Source organism: Malus sylvestris, chromosome 15 (genome assembly GCF_916048215.2).
Source record: "Malus sylvestris chromosome 15, drMalSylv7.2, whole genome shotgun sequence".
Classification (NCBI taxonomy): domain Eukaryota; kingdom Viridiplantae; phylum Streptophyta; class Magnoliopsida; order Rosales; family Rosaceae; genus Malus; species Malus sylvestris.
In genome coordinates, this window is record NC_062274.1 from 10292351 (window position 1) to 10310096 (window position 17746).

Genomic DNA, 17746 nt, shown 5'->3' on the forward strand with positions numbered 1-17746 from the left:
GCTGTGCCCAACCTGTCCGAGAAGCAATATGCAGACATCTTTTCTGCCTTGACTTCCAAGAATGACAAATCACAAGCTGCGAATGAAGCACCACAAGCCCATGCCGCTCTCACTTCTCCACCACCCTCAGGTTTGTCTCCACTTGTTCCCGGTCGATGGATCATCGACAGCGGAGCAACGGATCACATCACTTGCTCATCTAGTTTATTGACAAATTCCATTAACAATACCTCTTTGCCGCCTGTCTCACTGCCTAGCGGAGAGAAGGCTTCTATTACTTCGATTGGCAATATTCAATTAAGTGATTTACTACAATTGAAAGATGTTCTATGCGTGCCTTCTTTCCAAGTTGATTTATTATCTGTTGGAAAAATTACAGATGGGTTACATTGTTCAGTGACTTTTTTTCCCTCTTGGTGCATTTTACAGGACCTGATTTCGAAGGTGACGATTGGTGTTGGTAAGCGACGGGGCAATCTCTATTACCTTGTGGCGTTGGCTTCTAATTCCTCTCTGCAAAACCGACCCTCCTGTCACCTCATTACCGTTTCTGCTGACCTTTGGCACCGCCGTCTGGGGCATCCTTCTCTTGGGCGTCTACAATATTTAGCAAATCAAACCTTAAATTTCCCTTTTGATTCAAGTCATCGTTGTCATGTTTGTCCGTTGGCGAAACAAACTCGCCAACCTTTTAGTCGTAGCTCCATTTCAACTTCTAGTTTTTTTGAACTTTTGCATTGTGACATTTGGGGTCCTCATAAAACTGCCTCCTTTACTGGTGCTCATTATTTCTTAACTATCGTTGATGATTTTTCTCGTTTCACCTGGGTTTTCTTAATGCGACACAAACATGAAACACAACCTACCCTCAAAACTTTTTTTGCTTATATTGAAACTCAATTTCACACCAAAATCAAACAAATTAGAGTCGATAATGGGGGTGAATTTTATTCCATGCGGGATTTCTTCTCTGACAATGGGATCATTTATCAACACTCTTGTGTTTACACACCACAACAAAATGGTGTTGTAGAACGCAAGCATCGCCACATCCTAGAAACCGCCCGAGCTTTGCGTTTTCAGTCTCATTTACCAGTTAAGTTTTGGGGGGAGTGTATTCTCACCGCCACTTATCTCATAAATCGTCTCCCTACACCATTACTTTCCAGAAAATCACCATTTGAGATACTATACAACAAACCACCTTCTTATTCCCATATACGTGTTTTCGGTTGTCTTGCCTATGCCACGTCTGTCCATCCTTCCTCCAAGTTCTCTCCGAGGGCTCATCGATGTGTTTTTCTTGGTTATCCCCCAGGTCAAAAGGCTTATAAGCTTTATGATCTTGAAACACATAAAATTTTCACCAATCGGGATGTTATTTTTCTTGAAGACACATTTCCTTTTGATCCATCCAACACCGCTGCACCCTCCCCTCCCTTATCCGATTTACCTCATTCCACACCTTTACCCATCCCACTTGATCCCATCACCCTTGACCATTCCACCACTACTCCACTAGATATTGTCCCCCACACTTCCACACCGCTTGATCCATCCCCACCGCCTGACTCATCCTCCCATCCTCCCACCTTTCACCCCCTCACGGACCCCCCCACGGACCCCACCCCTGACCTTCCTATTTCTACTCAACCCACCCGTTTTTCCACACGCCACAAGGAGCCCAATGTTCGTCTCCGTGACTACGTTTGCTCGCAGGTGATGCTGCCCCCACTCCAATCTTCGTCGCCTTCGTCATCCGGTTCCACCAAAGGTACTCGTTATCCCATTTGTAATTCTATTTCCTATCACAGATATTCACCATTGCATCTTTCTTTTGTTGCTCACATTAGTCGAAGTGTAGAACCTTCTTCTTTTGCAGAGGCTCTTCAAGACCCTCATTGGCGCGCAGCTATGGATTCAGAACTTGAGGCACTTTCTTCCAACAATACCTGGACTCTTACTCCGCTTCCTCCCGGCAAGCGTCCCATTGATTGTCGGTGGGTCTACAAAATCAAGCATAATGCTGATGGTTCTATCGAGCGTTACAAAGCTCGTTTAGTGGCCAAAGGATTCACTCAAGCCGAGGGGATTGATTATCATGACACTTTCTCTCCCACTGCAAAAATGATCACCGTTCGCTGTCTACTTGCTCTTGCCGCTGGTCAAGGGTGGTCTCTTCAACAATTTGATGTTCACAATGCCTTTCTTCATGGCGACCTTCAGGAAGAAATTTACATGTCCCCTCCTCCTGGTCTTCGGCGTCAGGGGGAGAACCTTGTATGCCGCCTCAACAAGTCCTTATATGGTCTCAAGCAAGCCTCTCGACAGTGGTTTGCAAAATTCACAGAAGCTATCCTTGCCGCTGGCTTTACTCAGTCCAAAGCAGATTATTCTCTCTTCACCCAAAAGAACGGTACATCCTTCACAGCTTTGTTGATTTACGTTGACGATATTATTATTACGGGCAACAATTTAGATACCATTAATGCTCTCAAACGGTTTCTTCATACTCGCTTTCGTATTAAGGATCTTGGCAATCTGAAATATTTTCTGGGTATTGAAGTTTCTCGTTCAAAAAGAGGACTATGTATTTCACAAAGAAAGTATGCCCTTGAAATAATCAAGGATTGCGGCCTTTTGGGTGCAAAACCAGTAGGATTTCCAATGGAGGAAAACAAACTTTCAGATAAAGGTGAATTACTCAAAGACCCATCTTTGTATCGAAGATTGGTTGGACGGTTGATTTATCTTACCGTTACTAGACCAGACATCACATACTCCGTGCATGTACTCAGCCGTTTTATGCATCAACCGCGTCAACCACATATGGATGCAGCATTTCGAATTGTGCGGTATTTGAAGTCTGCACCAGGTCAGGGCTTATATTTTCAGTCAGATAATAAGTTAACTTTGAGGGCCTTTTGTGATTCGGATTGGGCTGGTTGTCCGATAACTCGACGTTCTACGACTGGGTATTGTATATTCTTGGGGAATTCGTTGATTTCGTGGAGGACTAAGAGGCAGAAAACGGTCTCACTTTCTAGTGCTGAAGCCGAATATAGGGCTATGGCTGGAACATGTTGCGAGCTCATTTGGTTACGGTATTTGTTAACAGATTTGCATGTACCCATTTCAGGACCTGCCATTATGTCTTGTGATAACCAGGCAGCATTGCATATTGCTGCTAATCCTGTCTTTCATGAGAGAACACGCCACATAGAGATGGATTGCCATTTCGTTCGGGACAAGATTTTAGACGGCTCTATAGCTACTCGATATGTCAGTTCTTCTCAACAATTGGCAGACATATTTACAAAGGCCTTAGGCAAAGAAAAATTTTCATCCATGTTGCGCAAGTTGGGAGTTCTTGACATCCACTCTCCAACTTGAGGGGGAGTGTTAGAAAGTCAATGTAACTAGATAGGAATGTTTTATTTAATTGATTTGTAATTGATACTTTCTGTTATCGTATTCCTAGTTTCTAGGTCTTCTTGTTGTACAAGGAAAGGTATTGTATATATATTGAGCATTCTATCAATGAAAGATTATTCTAGCTAAATACAGTTTTTACACTCCGCGTACTGCCCTCTCTTCTTCAACATGTTACCGACGGCTCCCTTCTGCTTTGGCGTTCTCGTACGACTTCTTGGCTGAGCTCGGAGTCGCCATATCTCTTATATTTGCTTCCTTCCTTTGGTCTGAGGGTTTGGCCTCTGAGGGAAGGGTTTGGGTTTGGGCGCTTTCAAACAACACGGGGAGACGATTGAGGGATCAACAACTCCCGCCAAAACCTGTTCGGTAACCCCGTGAACCGCGACTCGATCCTTGTTATAAATATTTTTGGACCGTAGAACATACGTATCTCACGTTTTGCTGTATCGTATTCTCACCATATAAATTTAATAATCAAGATTGTTTTAACTTTTTAAATTTTTATTTGAACAAATTCAAATAAATATTTGAATTGGAGATTGTTTATACATTCAAATGTATGAAACAGATTAAAAGTATGAGTACTAAGTAACATCATGAACCGTTTAATATTTTCATACATGTTAATGGCTAAATGATCTCCGATTTGAATAATTTTTTTTTATAAAAAATAACTTTAAATGAAAATTAAGAAATTTAAAGGTTCAAAATATGAAATTTATACTGTCAATAAATAATTTGTAAATAGTGAGATATGTGCATTACCCCGTGAATGATGCAAGTGTTATCCAATATATTTCTTCTCTATTCAATATTTGGTATTTCTTTTCGAAACTCATTTTAAAGCATTACGTGTGTTCCTGTTACTAGTAGTTTATGATAATTGTTTTTTCATCTAGGAACATGAATGATAATAAAGGAGTAGTTTCTGCTTGGAACACGTGAACAATTCAAAGTAACTCGGTGGAAAATTCCTTCATTAAGAATTGGCGTCATTGGAGAATGAAGTGGGGGTGGCTGGTTCATGCATTTTTGTTGGTCGATGCATCATGCACAATGCACATTGGATTAATAAGATCATTTCCTAAGAAGATGTCAAATTTTAAACATAAAATTTAAATTTGAAGGCTTATGTGGCACATTGATTTTTTTTTTTAAATTTTGTTCTCCAACCGATATGTCAAATTTAAACTATTATTTACTTTTTATAGTTGTAAATTTGTAATTAGTATTTTAAAACCAAAGATAAGTACAAAAATTATTAAAAACATTTATTAATTTCTAAAAATAGGTTTGAAGCTGCTGTTAAATTTGACAGCAACTTCCTCTGCTATCTTTCTATGTCGTCCACATATGAATTGGCATTTCGGTTGGAGAACGCTAGTGATATCTTTTTTTACAGTTATTACTGATGTGGACTTTTTAACATCTCATTTGAAGATGCTCTAAAGCTCTTCCTCTCCCAATTTTAATATAGGCATTTTTTCCCTATTAATTACTATGTAAAGTAATGACTAAATAGTTATTATATAAAATAATTAATTAACATCCATATATAATAATGACAATTTAGCAATCATATTTGTTTCCATTTTGAGTAAGGTGAATTGGCAAACGATTTAAATAAAATCAATTCCATCCTAGTTTGATTCCACATAATTTAAGTAAACAGTTTTAATTTAAATATGATTTTGTTAATTCACTTCTTATTTCATTCCAATCACACATTAGCAAACGTGCCATAAGTGTGGGAGATTGTTGTTCGTGTACTCTCCTATGTTCATCGAGTCTAGGGTAGCTCTTGTTGTACCAGTTATTTGATATAGTGGAAGAAGTTTCTACTGTTGTTCCATGGACAAAGGTATTGTAGAATCACGTAAATTTCTTGGTGTCCATTTTTCATAACTAATTAGACTAAAAATAGGAAATGGAACCAACCAACAAGCATGACTCATTTTCTCTTTTACTAGTTAACAATTGGTTATGAAAAAAAAAGAAAAAAAAAAGCTAAGTCAATAGTCAACATGACAGAGTGATTAGTGGTAAAATCCTCCAAAAATGGAAAATGTTAAAACAAATTAAGCAAAGGCAAATCTGGTAGATAGTTTTGTTTGCCTTGCCTTGCCTGTCCTCCTTCCCTCACTGCCTTAATTGGCTTCTGTTCTGAGTGTAGGCCAGCCACACCATGCCTTCATTTTTAGCACTCTTCCTTCAACTAATTTCTTTCTTTCTTTCTTTCTTATATATAATAATTATATACATTAACTTCTGTACATCTCCTTAATCTCTCCCTAATTTTATTCCTACTTGTTCAACATTGTTAATTTCTTACAAATCCAGTCCATCGGCGTCGATGGCCACGTCAGAATTACGCGCAACTAGCACCACCAGTCCATCGACCACATTTGTCCAAACAGACGCAAACACTTTCCGAGAAATAGTGCAGCGTTTAACAGGCGACAGCAGCGGCGGCGGCGAGCATCATCATGAAACAGCTACACCACAAGTACAAGGGAAGAACAAGAACACCACCACCAACAATACGATTAATAACAGTAGTACTAGGAAGGTGGCGGCTTCTTCTTCGACAAGCAAACTCCATGAGAGAAGGCAATGTGCGAAGATGAGGCCCAAACTCGAGATTGTTAAACCCACAACCACCACCTTCCATTCCAAACCGCCGTCCCCATCAGTACTCAGCCCAAGTACAATGTTCTCAAAGCTGTCCATTCTGCAGCAGGAACAACTTGAAGAAAAGAAATTGTTATTACTGGGATCATCGTCACCAACGCTAAAGTTGACATCTGGATCATTGGATCACCACCATCATCACCATCACCATCAAGCAGTAATTATTGCTCATCATCAAGAACAAGAAGAAGAAGAAGAAGAAGAGAAAGCCATCCAAGAGAGGAGATTTTACATGCATCCATCACCTAGAGGGGGCAGGCCACTAGAACTCCTTACCTTGTTCCCTTTAACATCTCCCAAATCAAGTCAAAACGAATGACAATTAGTTTCCTTATATAATATTTATATGCTTAATTTCAACTTAATTATTTGTCATTTTAATTTCTCAGTTTTTGTTTTTCTTTTAGCATTCTGTTCCTTTTCAATTAAAGTCTGTTTTTGCTCAACCTCCTTAATCCTGGTGTCCATTCCGAATGTTTTAAGAAGCGAAACCAAGGCATTTCATAGATTACACCGGAGTGGACTTTGCCCAGCACCCTGTTCAAATAGCAGCCCAGCACCATGTTCATGTCCTCCAGCCCGCGCAACAAACTGGCACCCAGCCCAGCTGGTCTCTGGGCCAGCACAAAACAGGCTGACCAAGAAGCTGGGCCATTTGCTGGTGTTGGCCACGTGGCCGATCCTGGGCTCTCGGATTTGAATATTTTCAAATCCAACGGTCCAGATTAATTAACTACATTAAAATTAATTAAAAAATATAAAAAAATACATAATTTTTTTTTTAAATACAGTAAAATTAAAAAAAAGCTATTTTTTTTCTATAAATACCTAACCCTCATCTTCCATCTTACACCACATTTCAATATTTTCTACACCTTCTACCAAAGCTTTCATATACTTTTTGTGTGAAAAAAAATACCAAAAAGCTCATCCTTAATTTTTTTGTCCATATAAACCATACATCCCTACATCCATCTTCATCGTGTATTTGAAGAATAAAGTTTGTGGTTGAAAAATAAAGTGTATTTGATGAGTTTATGTAATTTCATTTTAGTGTGTTTTTTTTAGAGTAAATTGTACAAATGGTCCCTCAACTTTAATCAAATTGGAGCAATGGTCCCTCAACTAAAAATCCATTACCTTTGGTCCCTCAACTTATCAAAACATGCAGCTATGGTCCCTCAACTAAAAATCCATTACCATTGGTCCCTGAACTTTAATTCAAGTGGAGAAATGGTCCTTTAACTTTAACTCAATTGTAACAATGGTCCTTCCAATATAACTCGTTTTGACAAATTTTTTGACATAGTTGACGAAAAGAACCATAATTATATACTTTGATGAGTTAAGGGACCCTAATTATATAAATGGTCATTCCAACATAGCTTATTTTGACAAAATTTTGACAAAATTGATGAAAAGGACTATAGCTACACATTTTGATAAGTTAAGGGACCAATGGTAATGGATTTTTAGTTGAGGGACCATTGCTCCAATTTGATTAAAGTTGAGGGACCATTTGTACAATTTACTCTTTTTTTTATAGTTTATTTGATGAGTTATGTAATTTTATTTTAGTGTGTTTTTTTTAAGTTTATTTGATGAGTATGTAATTTTATTTTAGTGTATTTTTTTTAAGTTTATTTGAAATTTTATCCGAAATTGGTTAAAAATCTTATCTGAAATAAACTTAAAAAAAAAAAAAAACACAAAAAACACACCAAATAAATGCGTTGGGTGCCAGCACATTTTTTAGGGGTGGAGATGCCTTGGCCTATTACTGCTCACTCCGGTCTATTACTATTCACTTGAGTGGATAAATGCGCTGGGTGCTGGCGCAAAGTCCTTAGGGGTGGACTTGCTCGGGGACCTAAACAATTAGGGACTCCTGTGGGTTATATAAAAAAAAAATTAGACTTGGTCAAAACAATGTCGTTTTGGACCAAATCATTTAAAAAAAGTTAAAGACTTGGCCAAAACGACGTCGTTTCAGGCCAAGTCTTAAGAAAAATATTATTTTTTGCAATCGTCTTCTTAGTGAAGACACGGCCGTTGCAATTGATTAAAAACAAATAATAATAAATAAATTTAAAATTAAAAACAATAAACAAAAATCCAGAGCGCTGAGACCCACGAGGATTACAACCGCCTCAGAATGCCCTAAGGCGTGCCTCGACCACGCCTCCAAAGCCGCCTAGGCACGGCCCGAGGGGTGTTTTGTAAGACACTGGCCATTACCCCCTTTTTGAATCACGCAACGTGTTCAACAAACTATACTTAGCACAACAAACTATACTTAGCATATACGTTTAATTATTTCCTTTTGGACAATAATTAGCAACAAAAATTACGAAATTAATCTGACAAAAAAAACTCAAGATAAAAAAATGCAGCATTGCACTGTAGTCAAACTCCATAGAACGAATTAGCATTGCATATTCAAAAGCTTTACCTGCACAAATTAAATCATCTGAAATCTCAACAAGTTCCCAGTGCATAAAGGTCATCAGTTATATATCCAGCAAACAAGGATCCAAACCCAAAAATTCATCACCCACGACGACAGCCAGGAAGCTCCTTCCATCGTCATCGCAGGCAACAACCAAATTTACCATATCAAGGCATAGAAAATTGGAACATCAATTTAATTTGCTAATGAACATTCCCTACATGACATGAAATCAGAAGAAAAAAACACAAAACTAAATTATTCAGTGACAGTATGCCTTATAGACCACGACTAACAAATGAACTATGACCTAATGGATATCCAAATCTTAATGTTTTGCAACTTTATTTGGATAATTCTGCTGAAGAATGCGTTGCAATAATACGGCTTGATTTGAGCTCTGACCTGCCTTCCAAATTTTGAAGTCGGGAGGAAAGTAGTCCGCATCACTCCAGCCCTTCAACAAAGCAATTGAAAATGGACCCTGTATGTTTCCTTGGGGATCGAAATAATGCCATATCGAGCTTCCCAGCTGGTCAGCAGGGATCCTCTCTCCTTCGCATTGTTCTTCATCTTCATCGTCACTTAAATCAATTACCTGTGGTGCCTGTACCAGCTTATCCAAGCCCTTGGTGTCTATGCTTCCATGCTTATTCTCGCCATTGCTCCTCTTTATGGACTCTGTTGGTTGTTCTTGAGATGTCTGTACCAGCTTACCCACCAGTTCCTGAAAGCCCTTGGTGTCAATAGTTCCATACTTTTTCTCACCGTTGCTAGTCTTTATGGGCTCTGTTGGTTGTTCCTTCCATTCTTGCCAGGAAATACCACGCACTTTTGCTGCAGAATAATCACGAGGATAAAGATCAATGATTAATTGCTTTTATAAATGTTATTTTTTCCTTATATTTATCAATATTAATTTCTTTGTTGAACCCTACACGCAATAATAATTAAATACAGTAACAAAAAGATAGATGGGAAACACTCTTTGAGCCAAAGATTAGAACCGCTGTGCACAAACAACTGCATCCACTAGACAAAGAGCACTTTCCTACGGTAAAGAGGCTTTCCAACCAAATAATAGAAAAGAGAACTTTTCACAGCACAAGGAAGCCCAAAAACGCACCCTTTCCCATAAGCACTCCACCTCCTAGCACTACCCCCTTTTTTCTTTCCACCAAAAAACTTAAGCTCCCTAAACGGTCTCGGTATGGACCAACATAAATCTGCCTCCTAGTCCATAAAAAAGAAAAAAAAAAAACCCACCAGACAATGCAATAACAAATGATCCAAACTTTCTGGAGCCTTTCTTAAAAATTAATATTCATGGGTCCAATATTATGTTATACTGAGAGATGTGGGGCATGTCTGGCCAACCTGGGCCTGACATATTGATGAATTACCTGCTTCTATATCATGTTAACTTGGAGCATCCAATCCAAAACCAATAGGCCATGGGTTAAGTTGATACGTTGAGCTGAACGGTTTAGAATACATAAGATAGAAGTTTTCATATTCTCAAGAACGCACCTTCAGAAATTATGCCAGTTGCGGTCCAAGTTATTAGATTTTTCTCTGCTGGTATATCACAAACAGGAGCTTCTGAAGCTCCTTTTATAATATCTCTTGTTGAACTTCGGTTCTCTTCTTGTATTTCATCTGCACAATCCTTCGGTGCATCTTCTATCTCTAGTTCATCTGCAATGACTTCTGGAACCTCACGCAACAATCGTGCCTGTTCATCTGGAGTCTGAAGCAATTGCCTTCTCTCCAAGTACTCAAACAGCGTAAATATCAACCAAGTTAAGGATTCAATCACCAGATTATTTCAATGTTAAAAATACAAGGCATCTTGACTCATCGTGAGCTCAAAGTTGATTGGGCAATACTTCTGCAAATTAGGTAACATATTATGGAATATAAAAGAAGATATTTTGAAAGGATATTCTCGACGCCATCCCTTTTCATTGGCTCTATCAATTTGGTTCTGTAACAATGCAAGTTCTCTCGCAAGCCACTGAAACAAATCCAATACAAGATGAAGAAAGTTTCACACAATCAACCTTCACTTAACATCAAGGGCATCAGAAGAAAGTCCAAGGTGAGTAGTGTCTAGCCCAACAACGGAGGCACCAATATTTTTTTTTTGTCGAAGGAGGCACCAATATTAAATAAGTAAAAGGTAATCAAATACTGCAAAGTCTTCTTCGAATAGTCGCTGAAATAAGAACCCAGCAGAACTGCAAAAATGTTTTGTAGAGCTAATATATACAGAACACATATTGTCCAAATTAAGAAACATTCTCAGGTATATCCCTTAGATCAAATGGTAAATTATGTGGAATTCAAGTCTCATCACAATCTGAAACTAAATAACAACCAAATTACTTAATTTAGAATACTAGATCACACTATTAAACAAACACAATTTCTGTTAAGCAGCCTGGGTTATTCATTCATATCCAGCAACTTGCTATATATTTAGATAGAATCCATCATTTAAGAATAATCATAGAAACCTCAAAAGATGTATGTAACCTCAAACATCAAAATGATTCAATGATATGAACCGTCCATTTGTTAAATTTCTATTCAAGGATCGAATAATACAAAGTCATTTAATTATCAACAAATAGATAGAAGAACACAATCTTTACAAATATTCAGGATGACAATCAGATGATCAAACAATCTCCAATATGCTAACTTTTTGCAAGGATGGTTCTTAAATAAAGATATAAACATTAGACAGTCTGGAACATTGGACTTCAGGTGGCTCTGACAGTGCGACCCACAAACACGTTGCAAGCTTAGGTCACATACTGAGACAAAACACAACCTGATCAACGATTCAAATACAAAGTATGGAGACAAAAGGTGGTTACATAATCTGGCAACCTAAGATTCATAAGAATCTTATGTTTCCAGACCGTCCGCCATGAGAACATTCTCATGTGTGTGTGTGAGAGAGAGTTTGTATGTGGAGTCCCTTAACAGGTCAAAGGGGATTGATTTGTTGGGCTACTGCCACTACTCTGCAATGGGTTCAATGAATTGATCCAAGTTCAATGTTTTTTTAAGTATTACAAATATTAGGAATAACATAGTTAAATGTTACAATTTCATGATTAATGCAAAAGCTCACGCTAAAAAATTTCAATGGGCGTCGACTGCCCCTAATGGGGCGGGGCTATGCTAGAACCTCTATTATGCAAATATAGTATATCATATATAGGATCCTTCTATTAAGGTTTGGCTAAAACAAGAGACATTGTTAGCACCCAACCGCAAATTTTGTCCAACGATCAAAACCGTTTTTAGGTTTCACAACTTTCACTAGTGGAAACCGGGTGTTCATTATCAGATGTCCTCATTTGTTCATTACAAATAAAGGGTATTACAAGGTGTAAAATGGAAACTTTTCGTGAGTTGTGCATTGAAATTTGAAGGAAAGATTTTCTTCCTCCATAAGGTTGCCCAAAAGCATGTACCAGCGCACATTGGCCCCAAGTATCTTTTATCATTAAGAAAAAAGAGAGAAGGGAAGGACGAGAGAGAGGAGAGTTTCATTTATTGTTTATCATTTATTTAGGGTATTTATTGTTTATCGTTTATTTAGGGTATTTATGAACATTGTCGGAAACTTCGACATATTACAACAAGGAGAATTTAAAACATGGGGTGAAAATTTCAAGAGCAAAGTGAGTCCAAATTCATTCATGGGGGAAAGTGGCACATGGGCTATAATTCATGGGGACAGATTCATTTGGTGACACCGTGACACACATAAATTTATCTATAATTGAATACTTACATGCTTCATTATATCCTCATGCAATATCTGGACCTTCTGCTGAAGCTCCACCTGTCAAAAGTTAAACAAGCTCATTAACAAGATTACATGTGTAGTGAAACATAAAGAATAGAAGGAAAAAAACTAGAGAGAATATGTTTGTCAGATAAAAAATCTGATTAATCAATATCACAGTAAAGAGAAATAGAAGTCTACCACCAAAGAAAACCAAGATTACAATGCTCAGCAGCTGACTATGTTCATGGAGAAGAGAATCCACAAATTAGCAGTAATAATTATAAAGGGTACTATGCCGTCTAGGGTGCTAATATATTGAACAACAAATTATAGTCTTTATTCCATTTGTATTATTTCAAGCAATGAATATCTTTGCTTCCTGGTGCCCTCACAATGCTGCCCACCTGCAACCTCTTTGCACTACAGTGCTTAACATGAGGTTAGGCGGACCAAGTCCATGTAATACTCTGAGAAGTATTTTATTTAGGACTAGCTTAGTAAACATCAGCAGATACTTTCAAAGCACATCTCTCATACATACTCTTGTAATTAATAAAACTGTGGTTTCCGTTAAAAAAATATATAAATTCCATTACAAATCAAACCCTAAACCCTAAAATATATATATATATATTCCATTATGAATCAAACTCGATGTCATAGTGAAGCGTTCATAGGGGAAACTTTATTATTGGCCAATTCAGTGCCTTCTTTCCTTTTTGATAGGATACTAAAAAATTTCCCTCATACAGAAAACTATTAGAGTTCAAAAGGGTAAAGTTCAAAACAAAATCCAACAGAAAGTGAGCTAAGAAAAGAGGTGCCCTAATTCATCACTCAAACAGCCACCTCAATATCTTAGCGTTCGCTTTTACAATGGAGCGTTCTACCGTTCAAAAGCTCTAATTTATCTTCCTAGCCACTAGGACCAGAAACGCACAGCTTACCACAAAAGACTGTGGTAAAAACTACTGCAGTAAATGATAAAAGAATCTCCGACAGACAGAACATTAGCGAAAAAATCTATTAGTAAGATCCTCAGCACAGTTTGCATCCATCTAACCTCACTTAAAACCAACCAGAATAAATGATTTAGTTTCTCCCTTAAGCGCATTCAACACTTGTTTCCAAAAAGTTTCCATGTCCGGTTCATCAGGGCCAGGCTACAAGACTAGAGATAGACGAGACTGGTACAAGCCACTAAATACACGCGAAACTTAAACACAACAAAAATATGAAACACGAGACATGTTGCCCAACTCATTATCTGATTTCAGGGACATCTATGATAAAAGTACATTTGACCAACTGATTTTCATATCAGTATGCCAGTGACACCTAATAAACCAAAGGAATACAACTGTTTTGGGGCATTGAAAGAAGGCAAATCATGGGGCCTTTAACCGGGGGAAGAGGGAGGGGAATGCTTCTTGATGCGCATTGTTTCTTCAATGTTTCCGGAATACTGACTACATTTTCATCAACTCCAACAGAATAGAAACTTTTAAAGGGAAAAATCAATGAAAGTTACCACTGTAAGGCTCTTGAGCAAGCCCTCTTTTATTCTTTGACGCAAATCCTCGCATTCCTCCTGCAACAGAAATGATCAATGAAACATTTCGGAGATTGTTTGTTAGCATTTCCTACATTTTCAGCAAGACTGGGACTTTATGAAGAAATGAATACCTGCGTGAAGTTATCATTGGAAAGCTGGGAGATTGGGACCTCTTTGACGAGGGCAAGGCCGGAAAGGCAAAGCAGAAGAACTCCGGAGGAGGAGGAGGCGGCGGGCGGCTTGTTGAGAGCAGTAACTTGGAGTAGCAGGTGGGAGTTCTTCTGCAAGTAGTCATTGGGGTCCGACTTGATTCTCACAAAGCTTCCCACAACTTTACCCTCATTCTCCTTTTCCTCATTGAGGAGAAGATGCTCCACCAAAGACCTCTTCAAATACACCAACTTTATGTTCTCCGGAATCACCGCCGCAAAGCAGCTTTTCGGGGGTCCCACTCCCACTCCCGCTCCCACTCCCACTCCCATTCCCAATCCCAATCCCAATCCAAAACCACCCTCCTCCGTGAATCTCTTGGCCTTTTTTTTCTTCTGCTTCCGATGATTGCCGTCGCCGTCTTCTTCTACCTGTTCTGCACTGACATTGAGATTAATGTTTAGGGGGCGGTCGTTGCCGTCGCTGTCATCGTCGGAAGAGGAATCGTCCTCCATGTTGTCGGCGAAATGCTGCTGAAGCAACTCGTAGATTTTGACGCGGCCGATGGTTTTCCGGCCGAAGAGGAGGAAGAGGCGGTCGTCGCAGACGATTCTCTTCTTCTTGGTCGGGTGCTGAAGCTGATGCTGCTTCACGTAGTCGGTGACGATCGATTCGACGTCGTATTGGGAGATTTTGTGGGTCGTGTCCCTCCCGATCGATTCCAGAAATTGAAACAGCCGCCTCGACCCCCACCCCTCCAAATCAAAATCCTGTTGCTTCCTCGACCGCGTCCGCTTGCTGCTTCCTCTGAATGGACTCGGAATCGGACGCGAACCAGGACTCGGACTCGGACTCGGACCCGAACCAGGACTCGGCTCCGCCATCCAACTGAATGAATCCATTCGGGTCCCTAAATCAAAAAGTCGTCTTCTTTTTTCAGTACTCCAAACTCCGGCAGTGCAGCCGCTCAGTGACTCACTAACTCGGTTCCAGAGGCCTGAGTCACTCGGTAACTGACTCGCTCACTCCCAATGACATAATACAGTAACCGACTGACATTGCCTCTGCCTCCGTCCCTCTCTGGAGCAGAATGACGCGCTTTATAACCGGGCGGCAGGTGGCTGTCTGTAACCGTCACACTGCAGCAAATTTGGCAATCTACCAACCAACAGCAGATTGCCACATGTTCTTTTCGCCTCTTCAATTCATTTCTTTTGATTGTATGTTTTTTCAAAATTTGTGAGTTCAAACAGGCGAATCTGAAAGACAAAGGATGCAGAGAAAAACTGTACTTTCACAATCTATGTAGCGTTTTCCATATCATATTTTATATAAAAAATGGTCCCTCTAAAGAACTATTCAGCACAATTGCGCAACTTTTCGTTTACTAGAAGAGAAGTATGTGGGATCTGACGGATTAGGGTTTGGTACTGAGATTCTTTTATGAAAAATAGGTATTAAAAAAAGTTGAGTTAAAAAATATGTTTGGTAAACATTTAATAATAGCTTATTTTTATAATTTTAGATGAAAAAAAAGTTAAAAATGTGAAGTAGCAAAAATGAACTCATTTTCACACCACAGCAGAAGTAATTTTTTTTTCAAAACACAGTAATACCAAACCAACCCGTAATATACTCTTCTGTCATCGGTTTTTTCACTCAATTAGTGTTTGAAATTAGTTGCGTATTTTTTAAGCTTAAATTTCAAAATAATTCCTATATTTTACCTTATCGGTCAATTTAGTTCTTGTGTTTTTTATTTGGTCAATTTGTTTTATATATTTACATCTGTCAGCCAATTCAAGACAATCTGTTAAAAAAAAGTTAAAATTGACATATCCTAAGTCATATAGTACTCAAGTGAATCGAATGAAACAACAATTTCTAAAGATAAGCATCGTATCTGTTAATTGGGTGTACATAAAATTATGTTTTTGTCCTTGCACGTGCTTGATACATGTCAATTTTACTGATCCTTTAACGGAATGTCTTGAATTGGTTAACAGATGTAAGACCATCTCCAACCGAACGAGGGCTAGATAGCTCGTTTTAGCCTTTTGGCCCTCCAATATATTAATTTTTTAATAAACAGTACATGACCATATTTGTCTTCATCTCCAACTGAGGGCCAAAGGGTCATAGGGCTTATTTTAACCCTATCACAAAAAACCGTCTCCAATCGAGGGTTATAGGGCCAAACATAATTTATTATTTAAATTTAATGTTATTTCATATTGTTTAATGTTGTTTAATGTTGTTTCATGTTACTTAATTTAATGTTGTATAATAGCTTAGGAAGTTATACGAAAAAAATAGAATTTAAAAATTTTGTTAAAAAAAAGGCCTACCATTCCTGTCGAATATAACCGACATGAATAATGAAAATTCTGGACAACCCGAGGTTGCCTAGCTGGCTGAGTTGGGCCAGCCGGTTGGCCCTTTGACCCTTTTTTGTTCAGTGGGGCCCACGAGCCTTTTGGCCTAGTCCTCGGTTGGAGACGATTTTCGAGATATTTTCGGCCATCTGGCCCTCTAAACCCTTCAGTTGGAAATGGTCTAAACACAAGGATCAATTTGACGAAATTGAAAACCTATAGACTAAATTGGCTGATGGAGTAAATTGTTCAGGTCAAATTACTAATTTTACCCCTAAGTTGATTAGTAAATTAATGTGTAATTATCTTTTCTTAAATTTATGTAATTATCTTGTGCTTAATTATAGGATTGACGAAAAGAGTTAAAGATTGTTTCCTTTCAGACTCTTCTTCTCGCCGTATCTCATGTCTTTCAATCTATCTCTATTACAAATTAATTATATTAGCTACCTCAGTTATACATTTTAATTTTGTTTTTAATCAAACTCTCGAAATGTTTCTTTTTAATTTTTGTTAAACTTACAAGATTTTTTGTATATGAGGTTTTAAAATATTTCTTATAAGATTTATGGTAAATAAAAGCATTTAAAGATTCAAAATTCAAAATCTAAATTTAAGGAACTTAAATATATTTTTATTTTTAAAGGGTAGAATGGATGTAATCAAAATCAAATGAAATTTGACTTAATCTGAAAACTGTTCAATTTTTTAGACTTGGATCAAAATACCGCAACTAACTAATTACTTTTGAAGTTGGCTACTTGGAGGGAGTAAGTAAACTTTTCTTTGAGGGATTGGATCGGAAAACACGTTTCCAATTTCTGATTTGAAATTTCACAATCAAATCAAAACACAATTTTTAAATTTGAAAGTTTCGGAATTTCATATATTTTACAAGTTTTTTAATACTCTCAATTTTTTTTATATGTAATTAATTTTTCTTCCTAAATATTTGGTATATGTGGATGCAAATTTCGGCCAACGCTATACTGTCAAGGACCCAGAAGAGTTCCCCTCCGACCAGGAGGCCAATCACTACTCGACACGTGTCAAGATTAGAAGCCAATCAGAGCGCAGCACGTGTCGACATCAAGAACCAATCATAACATGACACATGTCAATGTGACAAATCTACAAGTTTTTCTATAAATAGGGGTCATTCCCCCACAATATTGGCTAATGCCATTTGTGTTAAATCATTCACAAGAACTCACTAAATTGAGAGCTTGATCCTTTGTACTTGTGTAAGCCCTTCACTACTAATAAGAACTCCTCTACTC

The 17746-nt window shown here is 38.1% G+C and overlaps 1 protein-coding gene across 1 annotated transcript; it reads right to left on the reverse strand.

The window, feature by feature from the left end:
- Nucleotides 1-8662: 8662 nt before the first annotated feature.
- On the reverse strand, nucleotides 8663-15408 carry LOC126604214 (uncharacterized protein At5g08430-like). The gene is made up of 6 exons (XM_050271373.1): nucleotides 14073-15408; nucleotides 13918-13977; nucleotides 12390-12440; nucleotides 10522-10592; nucleotides 10106-10362; nucleotides 8663-9412 (listed from the first exon to the last, which is right to left on the reverse strand). Exons 1-6 carry the CDS (start codon nucleotides 14991-14993, stop codon nucleotides 8904-8906), a joined length of 1869 nt encoding a protein of 622 aa, XP_050127330.1. The 5' UTR covers nucleotides 14994-15408; the 3' UTR covers nucleotides 8663-8903.
- Between the last annotated feature and the right edge of the window lie 2338 nt (nucleotides 15409-17746).